Source organism: Miniopterus natalensis, chromosome 14 (genome assembly GCF_054644295.1).
Source record: "Miniopterus natalensis isolate mMinNat1 chromosome 14, mMinNat1.hap1, whole genome shotgun sequence".
NCBI lineage: Eukaryota > Metazoa > Chordata > Mammalia > Chiroptera > Miniopteridae > Miniopterus > Miniopterus natalensis.
In genome coordinates this window covers 17682677-17696629 of record NC_142094.1, presented here as the reverse complement: position 1 = coordinate 17696629, position 13953 = coordinate 17682677, and the positions used below count along the sequence as shown (strand labels likewise).

At 46.0% G+C, this 13953-nt stretch overlaps 1 protein-coding gene across 1 annotated transcript in view; it reads left to right on the top strand.

Annotated features, from left to right (window-relative positions):
* LRMDA (leucine rich melanocyte differentiation associated) overlaps positions 1-12745 on the top strand; it is a 957694-nt gene extending 944949 nt beyond the window's left edge. The window contains exon 7 of the mRNA XM_016224104.2: positions 12666-12745. Coding sequence (XP_016079590.2) covers positions 12666-12745 — 80 coding nt within the window. The remainder of the gene's footprint in view (positions 1-12665) is intronic.
* Positions 12746-13953: the final 1208 nt, after the last annotated feature.

Genomic DNA, 13953 nt, shown 5'->3' with positions numbered 1-13953 from the left:
GACGGGCAGGAACTCTAAGAGCCTCCATCTGCCAGGGACAGAGGTGGCTGTCCCCTCCCCGCCCCCTGCACCAGCTTCTGCACTTAATACTCATGAACCGCTGTGGCTCCTTTTGCCTTCCTCCCTTTGTGGTTGCCCCCCGTGTTCATTTAAACCAAATTTTAATTGTGTAGCATTGTTGGAGGGCTGCCAAGAGTTATGTCATCTTCCAGGAGTCCTGAGCCCCCCAGGAGGGGTACTTGGCCTTCGGGGCAGAAGAGAAACAGCTCACGAGTCTCCCAGAGCCACGGAGCGCCCTGTAGATGGAACTCACGCCTTGGCCCAGAGCAGCTTCCCTGCCCCCCCCCCCCATTCAGAGTCTTTCCTCTGAACTAACGACTGGCGCTCGGGAGTCTAATATCCACAGAGCCTTGGCCCTCAATTACCTTAATGGCTTATAATGAGATTTTGGCCAAGTAGCAGGTAGCAGGTTATTACTTCCTGCTCAGCGTGGGCAATGTCTACGCTGTTAATTTGTGTTGCCGAACGTGGCTCAGAGCTGAGCATCAAACTGTCAGGGCCAGATGTATTCCATTAGGTACAAGGCTCACATTGGCTCATGGGCAATTTTTTTTCCAATATGGAAGCATGTTCCCTCACCACAGGGTGAATCCTGACAAACTCAAGCCAGCCAAATAAAAGGGGGTAATATTGCAAGCCATCAAAGTAGTATGTTCCAGAGACAGACAACACCTGGTACCACCCACTGTCAACAACATCTCCCTGACCTGGGCCATTCCATTGCTGGGCAAAAAGTACACCCCTCTGAACATTGCTGGAGAGACTCTGGGGCCTTCATTAAGTTTAATAAGCCTGACCCTAATGAGGCCCTTCTAGTATGTTCTTCTATTATTTACTTTGTCTGTGTCCTGGGCAATGTAATAATACCAAAAATGTCCAAGAGGTTCTTAGTACTCTTCTAAACTGCTTTCTGCTATTAATTCTTACTCAACCTGGAGTTTCTTTCATTAGCATTAGCATAGGCATGTACTTTTTTTTCAATGCAGGCCAGAGGATGGGGAGTTGAAGATCAGGAAATAATGAAATATATACAGCATTTGGCAGTGAGATTTGGTAGTACCCAAGAATTATGATGTGCTTTCTGCAACAACAGACTTGGGGTTGTTTTTTGTAATGCAAACTTCTTTCAGTTAGGTCATATATCAGTAGGTTCCTTTGGATTTCCTTTCAGAGAAAGCAATTCAGAGTGTCCTGCAATTAGGAAAGATTATAGTAATATCAGTCCAGGGAAAGTTTGAATTCGTAAGAAGGACAGAAGGAGGCTGGACTAACATACCCAAGAGAAGAAGATCTTTTCCCCAGTCCTTGCAGGGTTTCAGTTATGACAAACTCATTCGTGACTGTATCTGCTTGATTTTATTTGAGAGGATCTGTTTTCTGTAGCTTGAAAAATTAAAGACAAAGAAGAAGCAACTTGACCTGCCTTTCAGCGACTCTCCCGAGAAATTTTAGGCTGAAGAACCAGACAGAACTGTGGATGTTTCCCCCCTTCTAATGTGAGCTTTCTAATAGGAACAGATCTGAAACCCAAAAGCAAATGTCTGCTTGAGAGCAAAGCCAAAGTTCCCATCCAAATTCTGCAGGGGGACCCCCACTGCTCAGATGTGTTCATAGGAGATTCTGTCATGTTATTGGGAAGCTAAAGACTTTCTGGGACATTTTTCTGCAAGATTTTTTTATCTGATACTTCATAAATTATGGTTTGCAGGTTCAGTTCCATTCTTCTTATGCAAAAAGCTCTTTACTTCTGTTAATATAATACACTCATCGCTTAAGTTTAAACCTTCATGTTTTTTGTTTTATATTAAAGAGCTGGAGCAAACCTTTTATTATTATTATTTTATTATTATTATTTTAATTTTAGGTACCACTTGTTTTCAGACTCCTGTTTGGGAGACAGTAAAACCTCTTTTGAGTAAAACTTGATGCCCTAGGACCCTCAGTCAACCAGATTTTTTTAATCTCTGAATTTGAGTGATCTTGATTTTACGAGAATAAAAGCTAATGCCAAGACTTCAGTTTTGTTAAGGGGGACCTTTTAAGTTGTCCTATAACAGTGTTTCTTAAAGTGTGGTCCCCTTACAGCAGCATGGAAATTCTTGGCCCAACTCAGACCTGCTAAAGGAGGAATGGGACTCAGCCATCCACTTGGGCGAGCCTTCCGGGTGATTCCGATGCATGAACAGCTTGGAGTACCACTGTCCTGGGGACAACCATGCCTCTACCTGTAAATGTCCAAAATGAAGATGGACCCTGAGATCCTCTTATTTAGTCCCCAATAAAAACAATGTATTGAGTACCTACATGCCCTAGGCTCATGAGGCATGGGTGAAAAGCTGTCGTCTCCATCCTTTTGAGGATCCCAAGTCCTCGAGAAATGTTCATGAGCAGTTCCCACCCCAGCTCAACTTTCCAACTCTGTCATCCTCATTATAAACACTCAAAGAAAAGCTCAGCTGTGGTCACTATGGTGCACCTAGCAAGGCAATGAGATTGACTTTGGTTTTATATAGTGTTTTGTGTGTGAATGGAGACTCAACAAGATTTCTAGTGAAACACGAGTTGGTGAGTTAATTTAATTAATTAACTGGAACCCACGCTTCCCCTCGTGGTGAGCCAATCGCATGGCATATAAAGGAAGAACATGTGCGGGAGCCATTTCACGCGCTTCCCTGACCCCCTCGGAGGCCTCTCGGGTGAGGTGGAGAACTACACCTGGGCTCGGCTCTGTTTTCCCCAGGCCCAGTAACTCCAGTTTTGTTCACACCCTTCTCGAACTGAAGCCACTCATTTATTTTAATTCTAGAAAATTCTAATTTAAAATGCTATTCTCTAGAATGTCAAACCTTTATTGCTGTTTAAAAAATAATGATATACTTGAAATTTTTTTTAACTCCATGAGTACATCTTTTCTCCTAAAAGGAGGTGCTCATATGTTGATCTTGACATGAAAATAATCACCTGCTCACAGGCCAAAGACCAATGATGGTGACCGAATGATGATTGAACAGAAGCTGGAATTATTCTTTTCTCTGCATTTGCATGGCTTCTGCCTCTCTTCTCTGATTAATCTGGGCCAGGTACTCCTGAGGGCAGGCAATGGCTGGGCAGGTTTGGGCAGGGAGGGCCTTGAAAGGAGGTAGCTGTGGTTTGCGTGGATGGAGCACACACACCTTTTGCATATTTTATTGATCTAGTTTTTATTTTGTTTTATTTTTATGAGCTTTGCTTTTCTGCTTATGAAATGATGATTGGTTACGCCCATTGGGTGGCATACTTCTTTTTGGTCTTCCAAGAATGATCTTTCTCTAAGAAATGCAGACATCTATTTTTGTTTATTAGTTTGCATGCTACTTTTACATTTATGCAGGTGATATGCAAAAATCCCCAACCCTGGTGCCTGGAAGATTAATTAGAGCAATTGATAGTAAAGAAAATCAGTCCCTGAAATGGAGGCCAGAGGAATCCAAAAGGTGGGGCATCTGGAAGCCCCATTCCCAGAAAGCCTTCAGCACAGATTGAACACACGCGACATATTGATCATTTCGGAACCTGTAATTGGTGACCAAAAGCACAGTGTGGCTTTAACAGCCCTCCCTGAATAGTTGCCATCACTTTATTTTATTTTTTTTAAAGAAAGCTGCTGTTTTCCCTATATTCATGCTGCCCTCTAGTGGCAATGCTCCCGACTTCAGAGGCAAGGGGGAGCAGATGGATGTGGAGACAGTGCTGGGAATGGTGGCGCAGTGGAGGGGTGGACTTTTCCTTCTTTCTTTCCTCTCCTGTCTGAAAGATTTCTGAGCCCCTCAGTCAAAAACAGACAGAAAAATTAAGGCGTGTCACCTGACCACTGCCCGTTCGACTGGCAGCCAGGTTTCATGCCACACCCATGGGTGAGCTGCACTGAAGGGAGCCCAGGAATCTTACCTGATTAGCATCCCGTCTTGGCCTGCACTTTGGAATTCAGCTTGTCTCTAATCCATTAAACCCCACGTCAAACGCAGGGATGGGGGAGAGGTGACACACTCACGCCAACTTGGCCTTCAAGAGTCAAGTTGCTCCCTGTGCAAGTAGGTACGAGTCAGCTTAAGCCAGGTTGTTGGTGATCTTTGATGTTTTGTCCTGCGGGCCATGTCCTAGTATTCAGAAATAGCTGGACTAGAAAGATAGAGTTCGGTGGGTGTTGGGCCTGGTACTGCGACGTTGGGAAAGCCACTCTGAACCTCATGTCCCTTCTCTATAAAATGAAGGACTTACCCAAAATGAAGATCTTTAAATTCTGTCCCAGTGAGAATTGTTCAATATAGGTAAAGAAATACTTTAAAAGAAAAAATTCCCTTTCTTTGTTTAAGCTCCCTGGGAAGGACAGCAACATCATAAAGTACCTGGATAGGACTGTATAAATAAACCATTGTTTAGGGAGTCAGAGTACAAACTGTTTCTGGCTTCATTTTCAAATGGCACGAAAACTATAACCTGGGAAAGAAAACCAAAATTGGGATTCTGATGATTTAGCCCTGGCTTCTTTGGGCGGGGAGAGGGCATGTTGTTGGAGCGAGGAAATGTTTACTACGGGCGTCTGATCTCTGATATGTAAATGATCCTGTTTGAAACCCAGCGGATACAGAGGAAAGAGCCACTAGTATTAATGATGTTCCAAAAAGGGAGCAAGCGAGCCCACCTCGGCCCTGGGACGCTTTCCTGTCAGTCTCCGCCTACCCGCACTACCCCCATGCCAAAAAACATTATTTTAAAAGAGCATTGACATCTGAGGAAAAGCATGCTGACTGTTTCCTTTCCAGGGTTCACAGAATGGAAACACCCGCCGCCAGATAACTTTGAAACCTGTCAGCCCAATATTTCCTCCAGGCGCGAGGACTTAGAAGGGCCCACTCGGGCCTGGGTAGGGCCACGGCATCTGCAGCCTGAGTGTGGGAACCAGGGGCTCAAGGTGGGACAGGGGAGCTGGTCACTAAGGATCCACTCAAACGTGCAGTTACATCTCGGACTTGGACCAGCTTTTACATCTCCCCCTGGCAGATTACTAGGGAAACACTGGCCCTGCCTTCTCCTCCTCTCCCCCCTTCCCCGCCTCCCCTTCTTCGTGACAAGCCTCATTTCAGCTGCCCCGAGAGCCCCGAGTGCATTTTCCACAGGCTCTGGCTTGTCACCCGTCAGCTCATCTGCCCACTCATGTGACCGCTGGTGCAGCGGTCCCCGGCTGGGAGGCCGGCTCCTGGGCCCTGCGTTCCTATCGCCTTCGGTACGGATCCTGCCAAGATCCTGCCCTGCCGACGGGCTTCCTTCTGCGTTTCCTTCCTCACAAACACGCTGGTGAGGCCTGACACAGCCCAGCATTTGTCCAAGCAGGTTTCATCTTCTGTGTGTCTGCGAGGAAAGTTGAACCTCCATCAGGCCTCACGGAGGGGACTGAGCCCTGGGGCCAAATGCCCTCTTCTCAAGGGCTGTGCTGCCTGGCATCTGTGACAGCTTTCTCTTAGATATGGACGCATCCTGACCCTTGGCTGGGTGGCCCATACTGCGTGTTTTCGATGCGCCTGCCAGCAAGCGGCATGTCGTAACCGCATGCATCCGGAGTACTTACCTTTGTCCTGCACACTGTTTGTGCTAAGAAATGAGTAAAAGCTATCATTTACTTTAATTTATATAATAAACATCGCTGGTAAACATAATCGACCTGCAATAAAACTGACAACAACTAAACATGTATATAATGCGATTTATTATGGAGGAAAAACTGACCCAGATTTGTCTTTTGCTGGTATATTGAAAACAGCACAAATTCATGGGGAGGAAATCACCTTGGTAGAAATAATGAAAACAAAATAAAATCGAAATGAGCCAAAATAACACACAATAAAAGGAGCGGACTAAGCTTCAATAGAGGACTCGGTCTTCCGGTCACAACTTAGATCTGCAAAATTTTACTCAAGGAAATGTGACTTTGTAAAACACACACTCAGAGAGATTCAGAAGCTAATCAGTGAAATTTGATATTTGGCAAATGCCGATTGTGGAGTTTAACCTTAATGTAAAAATTACATGGAAAAATTGATTCTATTAAAAATAAATTCAATAACATAAAAATGAAAAGGTTAAATAATAGACTATGGTTTGATTGAATTTAAAAATTAAGGAATTACATAGACACAGACAACGGCATGGTAATTACCAGAGGAAAAGGGGGGTGGGGGAAGGTAGAACACGGGGAGGGAGGATAGAAATAAATAAATAAATAAATAAAAATCAAGGAATTAAATTGGCTAAATGGAGCTTGTTCTGAATAATTAATGCTTTCTGAAAGACAAATTACCAGGCTAGTTTACATGTTTATATTCATAAGCCTCAAGCCAAAGGGGTCAAGGTGACAGAATTCAAATGCCCACCAGTGTGAATTACCAGTCGGCCTGGCAGGGCCGGAATACTCCTCATGGGGTTGTTTTGTATAGTAAGAGTTCAAAAGAGGGTACTCATTTGAGGGACTAGGAAATGTCCCTTAGGCAGCACTGCTTGAAGTGGTCACTGCAGGATTTAGCAAGGACAGTGTGCCCCCTGGTCCGCAGGGAGGACGTTTGGGGGGTTAGCAAGCATTGCACGACCGTGACGTCCCGTTCCACGCCAGGATGCGGGTTATAAACTGAGGCCCTCGCCTGCAGTGCCACTCAGCTGGCGAGGGGAGGAAGCGGCACTTCTCCTCTGCCTCCTCCACCCTGTCTGGGGTCAGGTGGAGAGCCTGCCCCCCTCTTACTCCCAGCCCGAGGCACCTCGGCCGGGCCTGGCGTGGAGCATGGCTTGTTCTCCTTGCACAAAAGCCGCTCCCAAGCCACCCTTCCCTACAGGAGCTTCCAAAGCCCCTCCTCTTCTCCTTGGGCCTTGGCATTCGAGTAGCCTACACCGAAGGAGGGTGGGCGCCGGGCACCTGTAATTCTGCAGGCTCTGCGAATCCTGTGCCATCTCCACGGCGAGCCTGTAGCTCGTCACACCGCCCACCTCAGGGTGCCGCTCCAGCCACTCCCCAGACCGTGAGCCAGGCGTTTATTCCACCCAGGCCCCGGTTACTCGCAGCTGCACCAGACAAAGCGAGCGCTGCGCGCCCTGGGGAGCGGCCTGCCTGCGGGCGCCGCTTACAGCCCTGAGGCTGATGACAGCCTTCCGTGCGTGTCTGTCTTTCCAGCCAGATGCCCGATTACTTTGTTTTCCTGGGAGAAAAGCGTTCAGCGTGAAAACAACACCCGCGTTAGGACCTGAAGCTGCTGCCTGCTGCTACTTTGTCCCCTTCTTCCAGGAGGCAACTATTGAATCTGGATGTCTCTAAAGCATTTCAAACGTCTGCAGTCTTACCAGAGGTTCAAGTATGAGTGGTCAGCAATTGAAGTTCCTAACATTGTGGATTTTGTTTAAATCGTATTTAGATAACAATTTTAATGGTACTAATTTATCTGCTCCACAAACGTTCGCTGAACACGTCCTCTGTACCAAGTACTGTTTCAGGCACTGGGTATTAGGAATTGGGCAGGAGTGAGTATTGCAGAGGTGACAGGCAAATGGGAATGTATAGTGTCACATGGAAGCATAGTTCTAGAACCTTCCACAATGAACCAGAAAGACTCTGGATACTTTTTTCCTCTCTGTCACCTCTTCCCAGCACGGTCATCTCTGTTTTCAGGGGCCATGAAGAGTCTAGTTCCTTCCCTTACTCACACAGACTGCAGAACAGGGGTCCATGAGCAGCCCTGTTCCTTGCCTGTTCCGTAGCACTTGCTAATTGTAAGCGCCTAGGATCACACAACAGATTACAGTCCGCTTGTCGTTACACAGCTACACTTACAAATGTTGGTGATAAGAGCATTTAAAATGGTGACTACCATAACTAACATTAGTAATAATAATAAAATTGATACATTATTTTACAAATACAGATTTGTTGGTCCAATCTCTGCTGCACCAGCAAATTAGTGTATATATGTTTGTAAGAGTAAAGACTATTATTTTTTCACAACTACAATGCACATGGTAAACCACTTACTCTGATATTCAGTCTTTAGTTTTGTTGCATATGGAGTTATGAGATTCGAGTCGAAGCCAGCAGGACACAGGCTAGCTAGTGGTATGTACTTCTCAGCTCACAGTGTGAAATACAGGCCACAGGAAAGTTAGTGGAAACTCCTTTGTTGGGGGTTTTGAGATCCAGCAGAGCTCCCCTTCTATATGCTATGGGACAGACTCTGCGCTGGATGGGTTTCAAGAACTGACTGTCCAAATTAAATCTTTGATGAATTAATCACTGGATGTGCCTCCTACATCGGGCAGTATTGGACCTGACATCTCATCTTCATAAGGGAAGCACTGGAAAATATTAATTCATCTATTTCAAAACTAAAATGAACCTCAGAGATTATCTGGCCCTTCACCCCACTTCACAAAAAGAAACCAGCTCAGAGAGGAAGATGGAGGTATACATGGTCACATAACTGTTAGGGGCAGAGATGGCTTTCCCTGCATATCACCCCCACCTCTCCTTACTAAACGGACGGTAGAGATGCAACTGGGCACGCAGGACCCTCCAGGAGATCAGGGAGTCTTGGGTCTTTGCTGGACTCTGCATGGGTGGCCAGGACTTCCTTCCAGCACACTCCAGGGTCTCCCCCAGCAAAGTCTCCAGCACCATTCCTACCCTCACAGCCTTGCATCCGAGAGACTCTGATTCCCACCCTCTCAGGCAGCTCCAAGGTCATAACTTAACCTGCATAATTAGAACATTCATCCCAGAGGGAGGAAAGCATTTAAAAGATAAAGGACCTCTTTAAAACAGATTCTTCCCAAAACATTTTTTCCCCATAATTATAGTTTTAAGAAGTTATGGCGATGGCAGAGCTGGCTACTTAAGAAAAATTAGGAGTCTCATTTGGCAGGAGAGGATTTCCCAGGAGACAACACACTGTCCTTTTTTTTAGGGCCCCCGAAAAAAAATCACGTACCGACAGCTACAGGTCGGCCTGATGCATGGCAAGTTTGTTTCGCTTATTATGGCCAATTAATTTCTCCCCCAAGAATCAAAAACACTAGCTATGCCGTTAAGTGTTGTCGCCCCTCCGGTCCCCAGACGCTGGGTTTCGAGGCGATACAAACAAGCGAATGCACTGCAGACATACGTGGAAACTACCGCCTACTGAGTTATGACAGCGGGTTCCCGAAGTCCAGCCCCGGCGCCTCCCTGACAAAATGCCTTTGCCAGCAGACTGTTCCCTCGGTCATCCTCACTGTTTCAGGCAGTTGGCGTGACAGGAGGGGGAGGGCCATGGGGAGAGCAGGGAGAGGGACACAAGCCACCACCCCCCTTAATTTATGAGCAGATCCTCTTATGTTACAAATAACCTTGGTGATAAATAAAGTGCTACGGCCGCATATGGGGCTGTGGTTTTAGTTTCTTCTTTGTCAATTGTATTTATTTATTTATTTACTGAGCACAAAAGTTCCATTTGGGGGGTAATCGCTTCCCCGCTGTGAGCTCAGTTGGGTAGGAGTCTCGGAGGGATGGCACTTTCGTAATCGTAGGCGGCTCAAGTTTTCAAATACCAGCCTGGGTTTGACTGTCACTGGCCCGACCACCTTCCTTCCCGAGGAGCAGCAGCAGCTGGGTTTAATCTCCTGCTGCCAGACGGTCCCCGTGCTGTCCCGGGGCAGCCCGCAGACTGAGCGCCTTCCCTTTAGGGATGTTATTCAAGGCAACAGCTCCTCACACGCTGGCACTCTGATCACCTGGAGTAGCCAGGATATCAGGGGGCGGTGAGCGGGCTCCTCCTGCAAAGTCCAAATTCAGATTCACTGAGGTTAGCCTTAGGCCCCTTGACCCCAGCGCTCAGACAGAGCAGGCTGCCAGAAACTTTAGAGCGACAGAGCTCTGTAATGGCATCTGGGGAGAAATCTGCAGGAGCCCGGAGAAGACCCCAGTGATGCGGAGTGATGTCAGCTTTTGTTAGAGCCACAGGCAGCGTTAGAATATCCTTGGCATAATGTGGCACCGATATCTCTGTCAGCATCTCTGTTTTCTGTCACCACACACAATCCCGGGCCTGTCTCATGCCCTGACAGTGTCTTTTCAGATGAGGGTATTGCCCGCACTAAGACCAGCTCTGCTCCCCGCCACACAGCCCCTTTGTTTGAAGTCTGCCCTTTTGTCATTAATGCACTTGACGTCTATTTAAATCTGACAGTGAGTGTGGTATCTGTTTTCCCGTCAAGAGATCATTGACAATATTAATACCTCATGTCCTTGCCTCGTTTTCCAAGCTCTGACACCTCACTGCGGTCTCCTGCATTCATCAGACAGCCCTCTCTCGCCAGGATGTCTATAAACATCTTGCTTCCAGGCCGAAAGGAAGAAGGCAGCCCCTGAGAAGGACTTTTATCAGTGCCAACCAGAGAGAAGGACTGGGGAACATGGCTCAGGACATGTCCCTTTCCTCCACATTAGGGCCATGTTCCAGGAGCACACAGCCCATTTCCAGGATGGCATCTGGGGTCCAGGTTACATCTAGGTGAGGCCTGGAGTTGAGGTTTGCCATGGAGAGAGGGTAGAGAAAAGGAATTCGATCTGAATGCACTGGAAAGTTTGCAGGAAAGAATGAATGCACCCACTAGTGGGTATGGGTGTGCCTGCCTTGCACTCTTTTACTCAAGAGAAAGACTGTGCTCTTTATGATATCTGGCAGCACTATCCGTTTCTTCCTCTAAAAATGCATGCTGCCCTGGTGCTGTAGAAAGAAATGAACATCTCTCAGCCTCATTCCTTCCGATTCGTCATGGGTGTATTTGAATCAATTACTTTTAAGGAAGCCCCTTGTGGATTTTCAGAAATACCTGAGACACTGCCACCCAGGCCTGTGGGGGATGCTGTTCCTGGAACAGACTCTAACCAGCTAAGCCCGGAGACAGGTTCCGGGCGTTGGTGGCAATGTCAATCCAATGCCAGGTGCATGCAACACAATTCAGCCAGGTAAAGAAAATAGTTCAATGCCAACAGCTAAAAGAATAGTGTAGGCCCAAAGAAAGGATTCAGGGAGGTTTCATCCAAGCTTAGTGTTTCCAGGCACCAGACCAAAATTCAAAATCAGAAATTGGGGATGGGGGGGCCAGGGAGAAAATATGGCCAAGGGGGAAGTGTGGCCCACAGCAAATTTGCTCATGGGAACATGGCAGGAAATGGAAGCATGAGAGCATGCCCAAGGCCAGTCTGGAGGCCATGGGACAGTATCATCCTCTCCCTATTGCCAACTCTCAGATTCTGTGACCAGCAATTCCCAACTTTGTCCAAGCCATTCGAACCCAGGAGCATCTGTCCTGTCCTTAGAAGTTTCTAAGAGTCATTTTTAATCCTTATTTTAGAAGAAGGTTTAAAGTTTTGCAGTGGAGAAATATCTCTTGTACAATCACAAGAATATCTACTGCTTAGAACTTCTGACGTGAAGAGCCTGGATAATTTCAAGTGCTAATTTATCCCAAATGAACACTATGGTGATTGTTGGTTTCCTACCATCGAACTGATAGAGGGAAATCATGCCTATAGGTAGCTATTTTTATAGGTCGGTTTGTGGCTGGTGAAATAATGTTTTGTGGACATTTACTGTCTCCGTTTCTGGTTATGCGCACATCAGAGACACAAGTGCTACTAGTAATAAGACAACTCGGTGAAGCTGAATTTTAAGTTTTTCTAAAATTAGAAGAAAAAACAAGGTGGCAAAAAGCAAATTGCAGTTATATTTTTCTTGGGAAAACTTTATTTTTTCTTAATCATCCTACAAAGCTTTTATAATAACTGTGGCAGGTGACTTCTTATGGGTATGTAGAATAAATATTTAGTTGAATAAAAGGTTTAACCCTATTCTAAGGGTATTTTCCATAGTGAACTCCTCTTCCAATTTCCTTGAATGAAAGGAAAGCCGTATATGGAGCCAAATAGTTATTTAAAATAAAACTGAAAATGAAAATCAAATGCATTTCAACCCAAGAACACAGCTCGGTATGCCTGTGAGAAGGAGCCTGTGAATATAGAGGCTCTTATTACTTTCCATGTGGCATTTTGTCAACTCCACCGCTCTCCTTAATCATCTATGTGCTTGATGCCTCCTGGGAATGGAAGGGTCTCTTTGGAAGTTAACAATATTGATTCATGACAGAGGACTTGAAAATAGTCACATTCTGGGAAGATTGTTCCGCCTCTTTTGCTTGGGCTGCATCCATCTTTAAACTCTTAATTTTCCATTTTTAGAAATTCTAAGGGAACCTGGAGAGAGGAGAGGGTTATGCTTTATTTTGAGGAGTAATTGGCCAAACTAGAAAAGTCTCTGAAATGTGGAAGAGACATCATGTGGGAACCATGTTACTCCCGGGGGCCTGTGCTCTGCTGACATTCTATTTGAATGTCAACTCTGAAGACAAGAAGGTAGGGTCCTTCCCTCTGGGACCTAACCCTTCTGCTGCCACCCCTTGGATCTGTGACTGTGTTGTGTGTTTCTGCTCTGCAGCACCTGTTTGTTTCTTGCTAGAACTGTGGTTTGTAATGATGTGTTTCCTTCTATTTTCAGGTGTCCTGGGGAAGTGTCGTTATGTCTACTACGGGAAAAACTCGGAGGGCAACAGGTTTATCCGAGACGACCAGCTCTAAAGGCAAGTTCTCTAGGCCTTAGCCCATGTCACGAGAATTTAAGAAAAAGGGAAAGCAGAAAGAAAGAAAGAAAGAAAAAATGAAGAAAAAAGACAATGGCCCACACTGCATCTCCATGGAGAGACTATGATTTCGGCCCTTGGTACCTTCTGCTGACTTTGCCAGGCCTGTCAACATCATCTTTCTGCCTTAGACTGAGTGGTCACATAGAGATTGACATGATTGCCCTTAAGCAGGTCTCATCCACCAGGGTGACAGACAGCAGCGGGGAAGCACCAGGGCTGACAGGAGGAACACCATGATAGATTGCCTGGCCCTGCGCTGCTCACAAGGGAGCAGAGGTCACACCTGGGGCCCCCTGAGCATGCTCAGTGGCTGTAATCAAGTGAGAGACACTGTGTCTTCAGCTTGCCTATTGAGTAGAGATCCCTCTGATACATCATGCTGCAGGTTTATTTTTAGTGAAATAGTCACAGTCTTGAGGAAGCCCACTCTCTTTTATTCCTCTTAAATCTTAATGTCTTATATTCTGCGTGCCCCCCCCCCCCATTCTTTAATATCTTTATCACAGGCAATGTGTTTTGGTTTACAGTTTTTCAGATAGAAGAAGGTATATGTTGCCAGCCAGGCCACTCATTTAAGGCCAGCTTCATGTTGTCTGAATTGGAGTAACTAGCTTTCCCTAAATCCCTGACTACAAAAGCATGGACTTTATCTTGTTTTGTTCATGTCTAAATCCATTTCTTGCCCTGAGTACTCGGCAGTGTCAGGTATCTTTTTCAGCTCAGGCTCTGGGTATACCAGGGACTTTGAATATTTTTTCATTCATTCATTCATTTATTCATTCACTCATTCATTTCTAACCACACTGCCCACTATGTTTGAAGCTAGCTTGCTCCTCTGGGTGCTACTTATTCTATTTGTTTATGTATTTTAAAATGTTTTTATTGATTTTTAGAGAGAGAGGAAGGGAGAGGGAGAAAGAGAAAGAGACGTTGATGTGAGAGAGAAACATTGACCCACCGGCTGACTCCTGCATGCCCCCTACTGGGGATCGAGCCAGCAGCCCAGACATGGGCTCTGACCAGGAATCAAGCCGGCAAACTTTTGGTACATGGGACGACACTCAACCAACTGAGCCACACTGCCTGGGCCTTTGGGTGCTATCTAAAGGTAGTAAGGTGATAAAAGATAGAGTGGAGGGTCAG